Source organism: Sus scrofa, chromosome 6, assembly GCF_054392235.1.
Source record: "Sus scrofa isolate SSC_HxYL_T2T_F1_AM1 chromosome 6, Sscrofa_HxYL_maternal_Yorkshire_Landrace_v2.0, whole genome shotgun sequence".
Classification (NCBI taxonomy): domain Eukaryota; kingdom Metazoa; phylum Chordata; class Mammalia; order Artiodactyla; family Suidae; genus Sus; species Sus scrofa.
Genome location: NC_139388.1, coordinates 141,988,554 through 142,007,539, shown reverse-complemented (window position 1 = coordinate 142,007,539; position 18,986 = coordinate 141,988,554). Strand labels below are relative to the sequence as shown.

The following is an 18,986-nucleotide window of genomic DNA, read 5'->3' as shown; positions in this document are numbered from 1 at the left end:
AGGCACTCCCACATAAAGCTTACTCTTGACTAAAATTGCCAAATCAGTCTCCCCATCTGGTGTTAAGTTTTGGTATATTTGCTGAGTAGTCTATTTAAAGTTTCCAGTTTCAGCCCTTAATTCTCCCCTGAGCTTTACCCTCTTACATGCACTTATCTGTTAGACATTTCTTCTTGGCTCAACTTAAATACTTTAGGCTAAATGTGTCCCAAACCAAATTATTTTCTCCCCACTCTTTAGAATGGCTTCTCTTCTAGACTATCCCTAATTGGAAACTTCCTGACACCCACTTTAGCTCCCCAGCATCCTATTTAGTCATCTCATCCTGTGGATTTCACACCACAAATCTCAACTTCATCTTATCTTCTTCCCTTATCTTGCTTCTTAGTTAAAGCCTTCTTTCTTGTCTAATTTGTGTCCCTAACTCCACTATGCCAACTAGTAGGTCTGTGAACTTGGGAAAATTTCTTAACTTCACTGTGTCTCAGTTTCTTTATTTATAAAATGTAAATACCTAGTACCTGTGTCATCAGGATTATTGTGAAGTTTATATGAGTCAGGTAGTTAGAGTGATACCTGGAAGATAGTAAAAAGTATTATTATCCCACCTTAAATCTGTCTTTTATACTTCTTTAATAATAAACTATCTAAAAGGTAAATCTGTCACCCTCTTGCCTGGGAACCTCCATATACCACGGGTGCAGCCCTGAAAAAAAAAGAGAGAGAGGCACTGAGTAACCTGGCTTCTTATCTTGGTATCATTGTATATAGCAGTTTGATTCTTCCTGGAATACAAATTCCCCCTTTTTTCTACCTCCTAAGATTTCCTTTTCTAGGCTTAATTTAAGCAACACCTCTGGGAAGGTTCTGACACCCTAAAGCTAAGATAGTTTCTTAAGCTCATTGTGTATGACTTTAATACTCTCCACTGTTAGATAGTAAAAATTCTGAAGACAGGCCTCTCTGGCTTTTCCATATCCTCCATCATAGCTTGGTACATGGTAGATTCTACTCAATAAATGTTTGAATTAATGAATACGTGTGAAATTGAGTTTAACTTGACTGAGGGTAGCTAACATTTTAATTTTTAATGTACTTTATTGGTATTCTTCATCTGATTTTAAATTATGTATCAAGGAGTTCCCATTGTGTCTCAACGCAAACAAACCCAACTAGTATCCATGAGGATGAGGTTTTGATCCCTGGCCTCACTCATTGGGTTAAGGATCTGATGTTGCTGTGGCTGTGGTGTAGGCCAACAGCTATAGCCTCAATTCAGCCCCTAGCCTGGGAACTTTCGTATGCCACAGATGTGGCCCTAAAAAGCAAAAAAAAAAAAAAAAAATTTGTTAAATGTTTTTATATTTTAGCAGTTTGATTCCGTAAGAACATTTTATTTTTAGATATTTTTAAATATTTAAAATACCGGCTGAAAAATAAAATACTCTCCTGGTTCTAAAGGTTCATAATTTAATAGTTAACATTTAATTATTTCCTCTTGTTTCTGTATATTATAGGCCTATTGTGTAACAGAACCAGGAGCAGGCTCTGATGTAGCTGGGATAAAGACCAAAGCAGAAAAGAAAGGTGACGAGTATATTATTAATGGCCAGAAGATGTGGATAACCAATGGAGGAAAAGCTAATTGGTATGTTGTTTAAAACATCTCTGAAAAAAAATATAAAAAACATTTCTGTGTATCGCTTCTTAATTACTTTATATTCTGAATCTCCCTCTCTCTCCTTTAATATTAAATCACCACAATTAAGATAAATATAATAAATACAAATAGTTCAGTGATTTTCAAACACTATGCAAAGTCCTGAAGTCTTTCTTCAGATTGTCTCAGAAGTTTAATTTGTAAAGTAAAACAAAACACCTGACCTAGGGAAACTGACTAGGAAAGCTAGAGCTCCATCTACTTGGCTTACTCGCCGCTGAACCAGGACCTCCTTGGAACTGTCCCGCCTAAGACACTAAGGAAAAAGGAAAGCCATTGATATAACACATCTCTCTGATTCTGAGTAATAAAGCATTAGCTTTTAGAGAGGACAGAATTTTACGTTTCAAATATATAGGTCCAAAAATAACGACAAGAAGTTCAACAAAGGATCATAAAATCACTTGTATAAATATAAAATGTTGAAGGAAAACATATTGGTAGCATTATTTGTAGGAAAAAAGATGAAGGTTTGATAGGAATCAACAGTGTGATTTGTCTGCATCTAAGAAGCTAAGGTGCACTTCCCGTTGTGGCACAGTGGTAACAAATCCAACTAGGAACCATGAGGTTGTGGGTTCGATCTCTGGCCTTGCTCAGTGGGTTAAGGATCCAGCGTTGCTGTGAGCCAGTGGTTTGGGTCGCAGATTTGACTTGGATCTTGTGTTGCTGTGGCTGGCAGCTACAGCTCCGATTAGACCTCTAGCCTGGGGACCTCCATATGCTGCAAGTGCGGCCCTAAGAAGCAGGAAAAAAAAAAAAAAAAGCTAATGTAATTTCTTGCTGAAGTAACAGTAGTAGCATCAGATAAGCGGAATAAAATGGTAACAGTTCGAGGCAACTCATTTTAAGACATAGAATAACAAAACAGAATAAATTTAAAGGCAGGTAAATGTCCTGCTTTACAGTGAGCTGAGAAAATATAGTCCATTAAGAGTTGTGTTGGAAGAATTTTGAAATTTTTGAAATAATGTCACACAGAAGAGTAGATTTGTAGGTTTTTGCTTCAGAAAGCCAGTTTAGAATTAATGGGTGAAAGTGAGAAAAATTTAGAGTATAGTTCAACATAAGGACAAGCATTTCAACAGTTCTGTCTGATATGTGTTAAGTTATGGAAATGGAAAACAATGTATTTACTCATCACTACAAATATATAAGTAGACAATTCTAGAAGAAGGACCTTGTGATTGGAATAATGAACTAAAATGGGCTCTCTTATCTGCAAATGTTCTGATTCAGTCAATACGTGTGCTTTTTGGTGCTGTTTTCTGGCAAAGCATTGTTCCTAAGAGTGAGCTAGCTTTCCAGAAAGTTATTTATTTTAAACATATCTATCAATCACTTTATGAGTGTCCGGTGTTATAGAATGCTGTAGTTACCTTTAGGTTAGGTAAGTCGTCATAAGATCAGCAAGTAATAAAAAAGCGAAGAAACAATTAAAATGTAACAAAGTGAGAGAAATCCAACAATGCAATTAGCTTTCATAATTTTAAGGACTCATTAAGTATAATTCTTCATGTAGTAAGACAAATTAGGTAATATATGAAACTAGAAAACAATTTTTAATATTTTTTAAACTGCTATTAAGTAAAACTGTGGAGTGAATGTTAGATTATTAGTTTTAAGCATAGAAAATAAGTTTCTTGGAGTTCTCGTGGTGATGCAGCTGAAATGATTCAGACTAGGAACCACAAGGTTGCAGGTTTGATCCCTGGCCTCTCTCAGTGGGTTAAGGATCCCAGGGTTGCCGTGGGCTGTGGTGTAGGTTGCAGACAGGCTTGGATCTGGCACTGCTGTAGCTGTGATATAGGCCGGTAGCTATAGATAGGATTAGATCCCTAGCCTGGCAACCTCCACATGCCTCGAGTGTGGCCCTAAAAAGACAAAAAAAAGAAAGAAAATAAATTTCTTGCTTAAGGCATTTTTTTTTTTTTTTTGTCTTTTTGTTATTTCTTGGGCCGCTCCCGCGGCATATGGAGGGTCCCAGGCTAGGGGTCTAATGGGAGCTGTAGCCACCAGCCTACACCAGAGCCACAGCAACGCGGGATCCGAGCTGCATCTGCAACCTACACCACAGCTCACAGCAATGCCGGATCCTTAACCCACCGAGCAAGGGTAGGGACCGAACCCGCAACCTCATGGTTCCTAGTCGGATTCGTTAACCACTGCGCCACGACGGGAACTCCGCTTAAGGCATTTTTTAAAAAACTCTCCTGTACCAGGTTATTTAGAACAAGAGTTACATGATGTTGTGCCTTTTGTCATGTTTTATTTTTTAAGCTGGGAAAAATTCAGCAGGTATTCATGATAATTCAGTTATTACAGAAACACTGATTTTTGCTGCACAAAGTGGACAGTAGTTCAAACATAGGGGATCTATCTCATTTCTTTTCACAGGCAGCATCATTTACCTTCCTTTTCCAGATAGCTTGTCCTTTAAATACTTAAACTAGTTTGGGAAAGAAAACAGTTGTCAATTCCAATGCATACAAACTTTGTCATCTTGATTCAAGGAATTTTTACTTATAGCTCGAACTACCATTAAAAGCCACCGTTGTGGCTCAGTAGTTAACGTATCCGAGTAGGAATCATGAGGTTGCGGGTTCCATCCCTGGCCTTGCTCAGTGGGTTAAGATCTGGTGTTGCTGTGAGCTGTGGTGTAGGTTGCAGACACAGTTTGGAACCTGCGTAGCTGTGGCTGTGGCATAGGCCGGTGGCTAGAGCTCTGATTAGACCCCTAGCCTGGGAACCTCCATATGCCATGGGAGTGGCCCTAGAAAAGGCAAAAAGACTAAATAAATAAATAAGTTAAATACCGTATCAGCTAAGAAGTAAACCAGGAATTCTATTGTGGCTCAGTGGTTAACGAACCAGACTAGCATCCATGAGGACTTGGGTTTGATCCGATTGGATCCCTAGCCTGGGAACCTCCATGTGCCATGGGTGTGGCCCTAGAAAGGCAAAAAAAAAAAAAAAAAAAGTAAACCTGAGTTGGAATACTAGCTTTGCCACATTATAGGTGTGTGACTTGGGCAAGCTTTTAAACCTCTCTGATTCTTCATTACCTCATCTATAAAATAAGAGTAGGAGTTTCCATTGTGTCTCATCGGATTAAGAACCCGATTAGTATCCACGAGGATTCGGGTTCGATCCCTGTCCTCATTCAGTGGGTTAAGGATCCAGCGTTGCCTTGAGTTGTGGCATAGGTTGCAGGTCGGCTCGGATTAGTTACTGCTGTGGCTGTGCTAGTGTAGGCCAGCTGCTGCAGCTCTGATTTGACCCCTAGCCTGGGAACATCCATATGGCACAAGTGTGGCCTTAAAAAAGTGAAAAAATAAAGTAATAGTAAAAATAATTAGAATTGTTGGATTAATAACTAAGATGACAATAACCATATGTTGTTACCTACTGATACATTTTCTTTATCGTGTATGTAAATATGTATTAGGTATTTTTTATTGGCTCGTTCTGATCCGGATCCAAAGGCTCCTGCTAGTAAAGCCTTTACTGGATTTATTGTGGAAGCAGATACCCCAGGAGTGCAGATTGGAAGAAAGGTAAAATGTATATTTATCAGTGATTAAGGTCTCCAATTAACTGTAAATTTCAAAATTGTTATTTCAGTAACCATATTTGAAAACATTTTGTTTGTATTATATTGCAGTAAAAATAAAGCTGTGTTTGATGTTACAGGGTGAAATGATGCTTACTGAAGATCTTAAATTGAAAACCCAAGTTGCTGTGGCTGTGGTGTAGGCCGGCAGCTGCAGTTCTGATACAACCCCTAGCCTGGGAACTTCCATATGCTGTGGCTGCAGCCCTAAAAAGCAAAAAAAATAGTTACATGAGGAGGAGTTTCCTGGTGGCTCAGCAGGTTAAGGTTGGCCTATAAAATAAACTGGAATCATGTTGCTAATATAAGAGGGTTTTGTTTTGTTTTGTTTTGCCACAGCTGAGGTATGTGGAAATTCCCAGGCCCTATTGCAGTAGTGACCCAAGCCATAGCAGTGACAATACTGGGTCTATAACAGGCCACCAGGGAACTTTTGTTTTCTTTTCATTCATTTTTTTTTTTCCTTTTAATGGCCACATCTGAGATGTATATTTAAAGTAGTTAATTTTTGGAGTTAGTGCCATGGCTCAGCAGTTAACCAACCCAACTAGAATCCATGAGGACTTGGGATGGATCTCTGTCCTCGCTCAGTGGGCTAAGGATCCGGCGTTGCGGTGAGCTGTGGTGTAGGTCTCAGAAGAGACTTTGATCCTGCATCACTGTGGCTGTGGTGTAGGCCAGCGGCCACAGCTCCAGTTCAACCCCTAGCCTGGGAACCTCCATGTTTTACGGGTGTGGCCCTAAAATAGCAGAAAACCAAAAGAACAGAAATTCAGCTTTTACCCAGTATATTACTTTCCAAAGCAGATTATGTTTGTTAAATGCTTATACTGATGTAGTCTTCAAACATATAATGAAATTTGTCACTCTAGATAATAAATACATATAGATGTTAGACTACTATCGTTTCCAAAGTTTGTATAACATTGTTTTAGACTGGGGAATTGATAAACTTTTTTGGTAAAGATCCAGAATATGTTGTAAATATTTTAAGTTTTGAGAGCCACATGTCAGCTACTCAATTCTGCCATTGTAGTAAGAAAGTAGCCATAGAGCATGTGTAAAGGAATAGGCTTGACTGAATTCCAGTAAAGCTATCTTTTTTTTTTTTTTTTTTTTTTTTTTAGGGCTGCACCCACAGCATATAGAGATTCCCAGGCTAGGGGTTGAATCGAATTGGAGCTGTAGCCACTGGCCTACGCCACAGCCACATTAACGCTGGATCCAAGCCGAGTCTGTGACCTATACCACAGTTCACCACAACGCAGGATCCTCAAGCCACTGAGCAAGGACAGGGATAATAGAACCCGAGTCCTCATGGATCCTATACGGGTTTGTTAACTACTGAGCCACAAAGGGAACTCCCCAGTAAAGCTGTCTTTCAAGACAGGTTTGCAGGCTTTAGTTTGTCCACCTCTGTTTAAGATCATTGCAGAAAGTCATACAACAGTGGTTAAAGCAAAAATACATGCTAGCTAAAAAATGTTCCTTTATATTATATTATAATTTTCCTTGTTAGGAAATAAATATGGGCCAACGATGTTCAGATACAAGAGGAATTGTCTTTGAAGATGTGAGAGTGCCTAAGGAAAATGTTTTAACTGGTGAGGGAGCAGGTTTCAAAATTGCAATGGGAACTTTTGATAAAACCAGACCTCCGGTAAGTTACATGGCTTGATAATCTTTATAGGCTTTTTATTTATTACAGTGAATAGTTTTAACATCATATGCTTGGTGTATATTTTTTTTTGAATATTTGCTTCTTTTATTAAGAATGGAGAGAGATTGTTTTCTGTTTTTGAATTCTTCAGTACTCTTGCTATCTGTTATAAAAATTATTTTAGCGAATAAAAAATTACTATAGTTAGATTTGCAAAGAAGCCATTCACACTTAAATTCATTATTCCTGCTGATGTGTACTTATTTTCTGCCCCCTCTCTAATTAGGAATATTTCCCCTGAGAGGCTTTCCCTTGTTAAACAGAAGGAATGACTTGTCTCTAGGTGTGATCCTGTGCTTTACAAATGACTTCCCTTAACCTTCAATTCATATGTAATATAAGTTTAAATGCTTTATTGTCTTAAGGTTTAGGTCTTAAGGTATAATCCTTCACTTAGAATTTGAGGCAAACAGCCATTATACTGTATGTTTTAAAGACAACATTAACCTATTTTTTGTAAAATGTTGAAATACTAGGTAGCAGCCGGTGCTGTGGGACTCGCACAAAGAGCTTTGGATGAAGCTACCAAGTATGCCTTGGAGAGGAAAACTTTTGGAAAGCTGCTTGCAGAGGTAATTAATAGTATACTTGCTTTGTTAAAATGTAAAAACATTCACTTCCACCTAAATATTTGAAAATTATCTTTTAAGTACAAAATAATTTATTTCTGCTTTGGTAAGGAGAAGATAATGTGAATCAGGGCAGGTGTTTTTTTGTTTGTTTTTTGCTTTTGTGGCTTTTTGCTTTTGAGGGCCGCACCCGGGGCACATGGAGGTTCCCAGGCTATGGGTCGAATCAGAGCTGCAGCCACCAGCCTGCACCACAGCCACAGCAACTCAGATCTGAGCATGTCTCCGACCTACACCACAGCTCATGGCAATGACGGATCCTTAACCCACTGGGCAAAGCTAGGGGTCAAACCTACATCTTCATGGATACTAGTTAGATTTGTTTCCACTGAGCCATGATGGGAATGCCTAAAATCATTTTTTAAATCCCCCAGTTTCTGCCTGTAGTTGCTATTGTGGCTCAGTGGTAACGAACCTGACTAGTATCCATGAGTACTCAGGTTTGATACCTGGCCTCACTCAGTGTTTTAAAGGATCCGGTGTTGCCATGAGCTGTGGTGTAGGCTGCAGATGTGGTTCGGATCTCTAGTTGCTGTGGCTGTGGGATAGGCAGTGAGCTGTGGTGTATGTTGCAGACACAGCTTGGATCTGGCGTGGCTGTGGCTGTGGCAGGTAACTGTAGCTCCTATTTGACCCCTAGCCTGGGCACCTCCATATGTCACAGGTGTGGCCCTAGAAAAAAAAAAATCAGAGCACAGTACTTTTCCTTACCAATGAGTAAAACTAGTCACATTGATAACAAATTACTGGGTGGTAAAATCTCTTAATGGAAATAACTGCCTATTCCTTTGTCTAGTCAGAGTGCTCCATCTGGGTGAAGTTGGAGTTGTTTGGAATGATACGAAAAAAATCTGTTAAGAATAACTCCTAGGTGTTCCCTGGTGGCTCACTGGGTTAAGGACACAGCATTGTCACTACTCTGGCTCGAGGTACTGTTGTGGCACAGGTTCGATCCCAGGGCTAGGAACTTACACATGCACAGGAATTACCAATAAAAAATAGAAAAGAAAAGGGGGACGGGACAAGATGGTGGAGGAGTAGGGGGACACATTGCCCTCTCCCACCAACACAACAAAAAAAAGCACATCTACAGAATAAATGATTCGCACAGAGCAGCAACCAATCGCTGGGAGAGGAACCTAAACTCCAATAATGGCAAGAAGTTCATGACATTACTGGGCAGAACGGGAGAAAAGAGGAGAGTGAGAGAAGGTGAATCCGAGCAGGACAGGTGCTCCTGAAAGGGAACTGAGGAGGAGAAAGGGATCCCGCAACCTGGAAGGTCACCTACTCGGGGGAAAGATCAAACGAACCAGAGGAATCTCCAGATGCAGAGAAGAGTGTAGCAGTAAGTTGGAGTACTGAAAAGCCGATCAAGAACCGAACGGACCATCTGAACTACAGGCACAGTCACCAAAAATTGAGATGCCTGGGTGGGGGCTGGGCACTGAGACCTCGGTTCCAGAGGTTAGTCCCCGGGAAAGGGCCGGGGGACACTTGGGTGGGGGCTGGGCACTGAGACCTTGCCTCCGAAGGTTAGTCCCCGAGAAAGGGCCAGGGGACGCCTGGGTGGAGGCTCTGCACCGAGACCTCATCTCCAGAGGTTGGTCCCCGAGAAAGGGCTGGAGTGGGGCGGGGAGGAGCAGAGACTGCTTGGGAGGTCTAGAAACCGGTCTGTCAAGTTCGATGGGGCAGAGACTGCCTGGGAGACTAGAAAACAAAGCTGTTGCAGAGGAAGGGAGCAATACTCTAGGGGCGGGGAAGTGGAAAGCCGCATCAGAGGGAACCTGGGAGAAGAGCCTGGTCTGCGCCCATGCTGGGGAGGGGAGAAAAGAAGGGGTGGGTCCCCATAGAATACTCCCGACACCACAGCAAGCTTACAGGCCTGCTAGCTAACAGAAAGCTGTGCTTTCCAGTGCATCCCCTCCCCCCACCCCCACCACCCCCTACGCTCTTGCCAAACCTGGGGCTGCCTGCCATCCAGGAGGGCTGGCCTCAACAACTGCCTGAAGCCTACCACCACAGGGGCTGTCCCTGCACAGGCCTGCTTGCCCTTTGGAGGGGCTACACCTCCGCAGAGCAGCACCAAACACCACCAGCCCCCGAGAAAAGGCCTGCAGCCCAGAAAAGCTAGAACAAGCCTAGCCAGGCCGTGAATAGATCTGCCTAATTCTCGGACGGTTTTTCTGAGTCGGGCTGCCCCGGGGAGGAGCTTCTTGGATTTCCAGCGGCCCTGCTACCCGCCCAAGCCCCCAGGGGGTGCCGAGCTATAGCAGATCAGCTGCATAGGACTGCCAGCTCCAGGCAGGACCCCTGCAGCCCAGAAAAGCTGCAACAAGCCTGGCCGAGTCGGGAAAGATCTCAGACGGTCTTTCTGAGTCAGGCTTCCCCGGGGAGGAGCCTCTTGGGTTTTCAGCGGCCCTGCTAGCCACACAAGCCCTCAGGGGGTGCCCCACTCCCGCGGAATAGCTGCTCAGCTGCACCAGCCCCCTGGAGAAGCCCCTGCAGCCCAGAAAAGCTGCAACAAGCTTGGCCAGACTGTGAAAAGATCTGCCTACATTCTCAGGCCGTCCTTCTGAGTTGGGCTGCCCTAGGGAAGAGCCTCTTAAGTTCTCAGTGACCCAGATAGCTGCTCCAGCCCCCAGGGGGTGCTGCACTCCTGAGGAGCAGCTGCCCAACACCGCCAACCCCCTGCAAGAACCCCACAGCCTAAAAACACCAGAGCAAGCTCTGTATGACCAAGTGAAATCTGCTACCATCGTGGTGTGGACCTCCCAGTCCTGTCTGCCCTCAGGAAGTCCTCCTTTGCTTCAAAGAAACCCTGTTAGCCCCATCAACACTCCAGAAAAGCCACACTGCCTCAAAAAAGATTGACCAACAACGCCAGCCCTCAGGAAATATTCCACGGCAGTGACAAGGCAAACACTGCCCGATAACGGAGAGTACAGCTCCCTCAGGAGAAAGAAAACAACAAGCAAGATGAAGAAGCTGAGAAACCACCCCCAGTCAAACCAACAGGAGAACTCACCTAAAACAGCCAACAATGAAACAGATCCCTGCAGTCTGACAGACCTGGAGTTCAAAAGAGAAATAGTGAAAATACTGAAGAAATTAAGAGAAGATATGAACAGTAATGCAGATACCCTCAGAAAGGAACTAGAACATATAAGGAGGAGCCAAGAAAAACTAGAACATTCATTTGCAGAGATGCAAACTGAACTAAGGGCAGTAAAAACCAGAATGAATAATGCAGAAGAACGAATCAGTGATATGGAAGATAGAATAATGGAAATCACCCAATCAGGTCAGCAGACAGAAAACCGAATCAAAAAACTGGAAAGCAATGTAAGAGACCTATGGGATAATATAAAGTGGGCCAATCTACGCATAATAGGAATTCCAGAAGGAGTAGAAAAAGATAAGGGGATGGAAAATATATTTGAAGAAATTATCGATGGAAACTTCCCAAATCTAAAGGATACTGGGTTCAAGATACAGGAAGCACAGAGGGCCCCAAACAGACTGAACCCAAATAGACCCACACCAAGACACATCATAATAAAAATGGCAAAAGTTAGTGATAAAGAGAGGATCCTCAAGGCAGCAAGAGAAAAACAGAATATTACCTACAAGGGAACCCCCATAAGAATATCAGCTGATTTCTCTACAGAAACACTACAGGCCAGGAGGGAATGGCAAGAGATATTTAAAGTGCTAAAAGGAAAAAATATGCAACCTAGAATACTCTATCCAGCAAGAATATCATTTAAAATAGAAGGGGAAATAAAAATTTTTCCCAACAAACAAAAACTTAAAGAATACAGAAACACAAAACCCGGGTTAAAGGAAATATTGAAAGGGCTTCTCTAAACCAAAAAGAAAGGAAGGAAAGGGAAGAAAAAAGAAAAGAAAAAAAAAAAAGAAGAAGAGGAAGAACTAGGACTGAGGAAAGCACAATCAGAGAGCAGTCACTCAAATAAGCCAGCATACAGATTTAATCATGAACATGCTTCAAACAAAATAAAATTAAAAAGAAAAAAAATAAAAAAGAGTCATCAAAACCATAAAATGTGGGCAAGGGATGTTAGGAAAATTTGTTTGTTTGTATGTTTCTCTTCTTAATTTTAATATAGTAATGAAGTGTTTGAACTTACAGGACCATCAGGCTAAAACACACAATTATGGGAAGGGGTTAGCATACTTAAAAAACAGGGCAACCACAAGCCAAAACCAAATATTGCATTTGCAAAAAATGAAGAAAAAAAAAAAAACACTCAAGCAGATAATAACAGGAGACCATCCAACCAAAAAGAAAAAAAAAAAAAAAAAAGGAAGAATGGAGAACCATAGAATCAACTGGAACACGAGGTTCAAAATGGCAATAAATAATCATCTATCACTTATCACCTTAAATGTCAATGGACTGAACGCCCCAATCAAAAGACGCAGAGTGGCTGAGTGGATAAAAAGGCAAAAACCTTCAATATGCTGCCTACAAGAAACTCACCTTAGGACAAAAGATACTTATAGATTGAAAGTGAAAGGGTGGGGAAAAATATTTCACGCCAATAGACATGACAGAAAAGCAGGAGTCGCAACGTTCATATCAGACAAAATAGACTTTAAAACAAAAGACATAAAGAAAGACAAAGAAGGACACTACTTAATGATTAAGGGATCCATCCAAGGAGAGGATGTTACTATCGTCAACATATATGCCCCAAATATAGGAGCACCCAGATACATACAATATTAACAGACACAAAGGGAGATATTGATGAGAATACAATCATAGTAGGAGACCTTAATACGCCCCTCACATCAATGGACAGATCCTCTAGACAGAAAACCAATAAAGCAACAGAGATCCTAAAGGAAACAATAGAAAAGTTAGACTTAATTGATATCTTCAGGACACTACATCCAAAAAAAGCAGAATACACATTCTTCTCAAATGCTCATGGAATATTCTCAAGAACCGACCACATATTGGGACACAAAGCTAATCTCAATAAATTTAGGAGCATAGAAATTATCTCAAGTATCTTCTCTGACCACAATGCCATGAAATTAGAAACCAACCATGGGAAAAGGAAAGAGAAAAAACCTACTACATGGAGACTAAACAACATGCTACTAAAAAACCAATGGGTCAATGAGGAAATCAAGAAGGAAATTAAAAACTACCTTGAAACAAATGATAATGAAGACACAACCTCTCAAAATCTATGGGATGCTGCGAAAGCAGTGCTCAGAGGGAAATTTATAGCAATCCAGGCCTTTCTCAAAAAAGAAGAAAGATCCCAAATTGACAACTTAACCCTCCACCTAAATGAATTAGAAAAAGAAGAACAAAGAAGTCCTAAAGTCAGCAGAAGGAAGGAAATTGTAAAGATCAAAGAAGAAATCAATAAAATAGAGACTCAAAAAACAATAGAGAAAATTAAAAAAACCAAGAGCTGGTTCTTTGAAAAGGTGAACAAAATTGATAAACCCCTGGCCAGACTCACTAAAAAGAGGAGAGAAAGAACCCAAATCACCAAAATTATAAATGAAAAAGGAGAAATCACAACGGATACAGCAGAAATACAAAAAACCATAAGAGAATACTATGAACAACTATATGGCAATAAGTTTGACAATCTGGAAGAAATGGACAATTTTCTAGAAAACTATCGCCCAATATCATTGGTGAATATAGATGCAAAAATTCTCAACAAAATCTTAGCCAACCAAATCCAACAACATATCAAAAAAATTATACACCATGACCAGGTTGGGTTCATCCCAGGGTCACAAAGATGGTTCAATATACACACATCAATCAGCATCATACACCACATTAACAAAAGAAAAGTCAAAAATTATATGATCATCTCAATAGACGCAGAAAAAGCATTTGACAAAGTCCAACATCCATTCATGATCAAGACCCTCACCAAAGTGGGTATAGAGGGAACATTCCTGAATATAATCAAAGCCATTTATGATAAACCCACAGCAAATATAATCCTCAATGGGGAAAAACTGAAAGCCTTCTCACTCAAATCTGGAACAAGACAGGGATGCCCACTCTCACCACTGCTCTTCAACATAGGTTTGGAAGTCCTAGCCACAGCAATTAGACAAACAAAAGAAATAAAAGGCATCCATATAGGAAGAGAAGAGATCAAACTGTCACTGTATGCAGATGACATGATACTATACCTAGAAAACCCTAAGGACTCAACCCAAAAACTACTTGAACTGATTAATAAATTCAGCAAAGTAGCAGGATATAAGATTAACATTCAGAAGTCAGTCGCATTTCTGTATACCAGCAATGAAATATTAGAAAAGGAATACAAAAATACGATACCTTTTAAAATTGCACCTCACAAAAATCAAATACCTCAGAATACACCTGACCAAGGAGGTAAAGGACCTATATGCTGAGAACTATAAAACTTTAATCAAAGAAATCAAAGAAGATGTAAAGAAATGGAAAGATATTCCATGTTCCTGGATTGGAAAAATCAATATTGTAAAAATGGCCATACTACCCAAAGCACTCTACAGATTCAATGCAATCCCTATCAAATTACCCAGGACATTTTTCACAGAACTAGAACAATCCAAACATTTATATGGAACCACAAAAGACCCAGAATTGCCCAAGCAATCCTGAGAAACAAAAACCAAGCAGGAGGCATAACTCTCCCAGACTTCAAGAAATACTACAAAGCCACAGTCATCAAAACATTGTGGTACTGGTGTCAAAATAGACAGACAGACCAAGGAACAGAATAGAGAATCCGGAAATAAACCCTGACACCTATGGTCAATTAATCTCTGACAAGGGAGGCAAGAACATAAAATGGGAAAAAGACAGTCTATTCAGCAAGCATTGCTGGGAAACCTGGACAGCTGCATGCAAAGCAATGAAACTAGAACACACCCTCACACCATGCACAAAAATAAACTCCAAATGGCTGAAAGACTTAAATATACAACAGGACACCATCAAACTCCTAGAAGAAAACATAGGCAAAACACTCTGACATCAACATCATGAATATTTTCTCAGGTCAGTCTCCCAAAGCAATAGAAATTAGAGCAAAAATAAACCCATGGGACCTCATCAAACTGAAAAGCTTTTGCACAGCAAAGGAAACCCAAAAGAAAACAAAAAGACAACTTACAGAATGGGAGAAAATGGTTTCAAATGTTGCAACCGACAAGGGCTTAATCTCTAGAATATATAAACAACTTATACAACCCAACAGCAAAAAAGCCAATCAATCAATGGAAAAATGGGCAAAAGACCTGAATAGACATTTCTCCAAAGAAGATATACAGATGGCCAACAAACACATGAAAAAATGCTCAACATCGTTGATTATAAGAGAAATGCACATCAAAACTACCATGAGATACCACCTCCCACCAGTCAGACTGGCCATCATTAATAAATCCACAAATAACAAGTGCTGGAGGGGCTGTGGAGAAAAGGGAACCCTCCTGTACTGTTGGTGGGAATGTAAACTGGTACAGCCACTATGGAGAACAGTTTGGAGATACCTTAGAAATCTATACATAGAACTTCCATATGACCCCGCAATCCCACTCTTGGGCATCTATCCAGACAAAGCTCTACTTAAAAGAGACACGTGCACCCGCATGTTCACTGCAGCACTATTCACAATAGCCAGGACATGGAAACAACCCAAATGTCCATCGACAGATGATTGGATTCGGAAGAAGTGGTATATATACACAATGGAATACTACTCAGCCATTAAAAAGAATGACATAATGCCATTTGCAGCAACATGGATGGAACTAGAGAATCTCATACTGAGTGAAATGAGCCAGAAAGACAAAGACAAATACCATATGATATCACTTATAACTGGAATCTAAGATCCAGCACAAATGAACCTTTCCATAGAAAAGAAAATCATGGACTTGGAGAAAAGACTTGTGGTTGCCTGATGGGAGGTGAGGGAGTGGGAGGGATCTGGAACTTGTGCTTATCAGACACAACTTAGAATAGATTTATAAGGAGATCCTGCTGAGTAGCATTGAGAACTTTGTCTAGATACTCATGTTGTAACAGAACAAAGGGTGGGGAAAAAAAATGTAATTGTAATGTGTACATGTAAGGATAACTTGATCCCCTTGCTGTACAGTGGGAAAATAAAAAAAAAAAAAAGAAAGAAAGAAAAGAGAAAAAAGAATAACTCCCATCTGTATTGATTATTATTGCAAGTTAGCAATGACATTTCCCCATGATTCCATGATTTCCATTTCTTGATAGGAAAATGGATGAGGAGAAAATGCTGTTTGGGATTTGACACTGAAATAACATATACTTAGAAAGAAATTTACTTATATCTCCCTCTTCCTCAACTTTTTCTTTTCTTTCTTTTTTTTTTTTTTTTTTTTTTTTTTTTTTGATGGGACCAATTCCTACACCAGGGATTGAACCTGGGCCACAGTGGTGAAAATGCCAAGTCCTAAGCACTAGACCACTAGGGAACTCCCTTCCTTAACCATTTTATGCTCAAAATTCTTCCAATGTCTTCTCATCACTGAGATTAAAAATCCAGAGTCCTTACAATGGTCTTCTATCAGCCACACTGGCCTTTTGATGTTTTGAACCTTTGCTCTTCCCCACAAATATCCACTTCCTCATTCATTTCACCAAAGAATGTAATTACCCTGTGTAAAATATCACCTCCAGCGCTCTATATACTAATCCTACTTTTTATCTTACATAGCAATACCCAACATTATATGTGTGTTTATGGTCTTTCTTTACTGCCTCACTAGAATGTAAAGCTCCATACAAACAGTAAATTTCTGTTTTGGAAACCTTTATACTTCTAGCTCTTAAGGAATGTTTTGCACTGTGAACTTCTCAACAAATAGTAATTGGGCAACTACTACATTAAAATATTAATTGGAATTCCCACTGTGGCTCAGCAGTAATGAATCCGACTAGTATCCATGAGGATGCAGGTTCGATCCCTAACCTTTGTGGGTTAAGGATCTGGCGTTGCCATGAGCTGTGGTGTAGGTTGCAGAGGCGGCTTGGATCCTGTGTTGCTGTGCCTGTAGTGTAGGCCAGCAGCTGTAGCTCCTTTTTTTCTTTTTAGGGTTGTGCCAGGGGCATATGGAGGTTCCCAGGCTAGGAGTCTGCTGTGTCCACCGCTGCAGGTCAATGGAGATCCTGAAGAGGGATGGCACGGCATACAGAACACACAAGACTTTTACATTTTAGAAAAGTGGGGAACCAGGAGGCACTCTGTTTCTTAGAACAAAGGCTCCTAGGCTTTAGCCCACATAGCTTTTATTAGCGAAGATGATGTAATTAGGTTAGTGGGCAGAAACAGGCACAGGCAGTTTTAAGGTTACCTCCTCGTGAGATTACAGAAGGCTACCAGCAACAGAGTCACTGGTGCATTTATCTAGAACACAATGCAGTTGCTTGCAGGACAGAAAAATGATTGTATTAGTCCCTTATTCTATCTTAGCAGAGACCCTGTACTTTAGAACCTGTCAGCATGTATGCCTGACCATTGCCACCATAAGCATTCCTTGGCTTATTGTGCCCTTGCCTGTACCAAGTCTGCCTTCTACAGAGCTCAGCAGTTCAGTGGTCTCTAACAGGGGTCCAGTGGAAGCTATAGCTGCCAGCCTATGCCACAGCCACAGCAACATCAGATCCGAGCCGTGTCTGTGAGCTACACCATAGCTCATGGCATCTCTGAATCCTTAACCCACTGAGCGAGGCCAGAGATCGAACCTGCCATCTCATGGTTCCTAGTTGAATTCATTTTTCTAAGAAGATATCTATATATCTATAGCGTATATGTTTGTGTGTTTTTAATTATTTTTATTTTTTCCATTATAGCTGGTTTACAGTGTTCTGTCAGTTTTCTACTGTACAACAACGTGAACCAGTCACACATAATGTATTGCATGAAAAGATGCTCAAAGTCACTAATCATCAGGGAAGTGCAAATCCAAATCACAGGGAACTATCACATCACACCTGTCAGAAAGGCTGTTATCAAAAAGACAACTGATAACAGTTTGGCAAGGATGTCAAGGATCCATTCATTTATTGACAGATACTTAGTTTGCTTCCATATCTTGGCTATTGTAAATAATGCTGCAGTGAACATGGGAGTGCATTTATCTTTTTGAATTAGTGTTTTTGTTTTCTTTAGGTAAATACCCAGAAGAGAAATTGCTGGATCATACTATAATATGATAGTACTATTTTTAAATTTTTTGAGGAACTTATGTCACTCTTTTCCATTGTGGTTGCAGCATTTACATTCCCATCAAGAGTATGTGAGGGTTCCATTTTCTTCACAATGCAGGATCCGAGCCACGTCTGTGACCTACACCACAGCTCATGACAACGCTGGATCCCTAACCCTATGAGCAAGCCCAGGGATCGAACCCGCAGCCTCATGGATACTAGTTGGGTTCATTAACCACTGAGCCACGATAGGAACTCCATCTGCTTTGATGGATAAGGATGTAGTATATATACAAAATGGAATATTATTCAGCAGTAAAAACCCCAGAAGCTTGCCATTTGCAACAACATGGATAGATCCAGAGAGTGTTATGCTAAGTGAAATAAGACAGAGAAAGACAAATACCATATGACCTAACTTATGTGTGGAATCTAAAAAACAAACAAAACAGGCATTCCCATTGTGGCTCAGCGGAAACAAATCTGACTGGCATCCATGAGGACGCAGGTTCATTCCCTGGCCTTGCTCAGTGGGTTAAGGTTCCAGCATTGCCATGAGCTGTGGTGTAGGTCGAAGACGTGGCTGTAAAGCAGGCCAGTGACGTAGCTGTAGAGTAGGCCGGCAGCTACAGTTCCACTTCACTCCCTAGCCTGGGAACCTCCATATGCCATGGAAGCAGCCCTAGAAAAGGCAAAAAGACAAAATAATAATAAGTCAATGGAATGTAATATACAGCATAAGGAATATAGTCAATAATACTGAAATAATTGGGTATATTAACAGATGGTTACTAGACTTAGAGTGGTGCTCATTTCTTAGTGTGCTTGGTTTTCAAGTCACACCTGAAAATAATATAATTTTGTATGTCATACATCTTTTATATTAAAAAGTTACACTCTGCTTCCTCCAGTGGTAGCATATTACAAAACTATAGTATAAGATTGAGGACAGGACATTAATATTGGTAAAATATTATCAGCTAAAACTGTATTTTTTATTCAAATTTGGCCAAGTTTTCCACTAATGTACTTTTTCTCTTTAAAGATCC

General features: G+C 40.5%; 1 protein-coding gene across 3 annotated transcripts in view; it reads left to right on the top strand.

Moving 5' to 3' along the window:
* Positions 1-18,986, top strand: part of ACADM (acyl-CoA dehydrogenase medium chain) — a 34,436-nt gene that overhangs the window by 12,508 nt on the left and 2,942 nt on the right. The window contains exons 7-10 of one of the 3 annotated variants that reach the window (XR_014805014.1): positions 1,518-1,648; positions 5,169-5,858; positions 6,646-6,993; positions 7,530-7,625. Coding sequence is in view for 1 of the 3 variants with exons in the window: in NM_214039.1 (NP_999204.1) it covers positions 1,518-1,648; positions 5,169-5,277; positions 6,853-6,993; positions 7,530-7,625 (477 nt within the window). In the remaining 2 variants the exon portion in view is untranslated. 3 annotated transcript variants of the gene reach the window in all.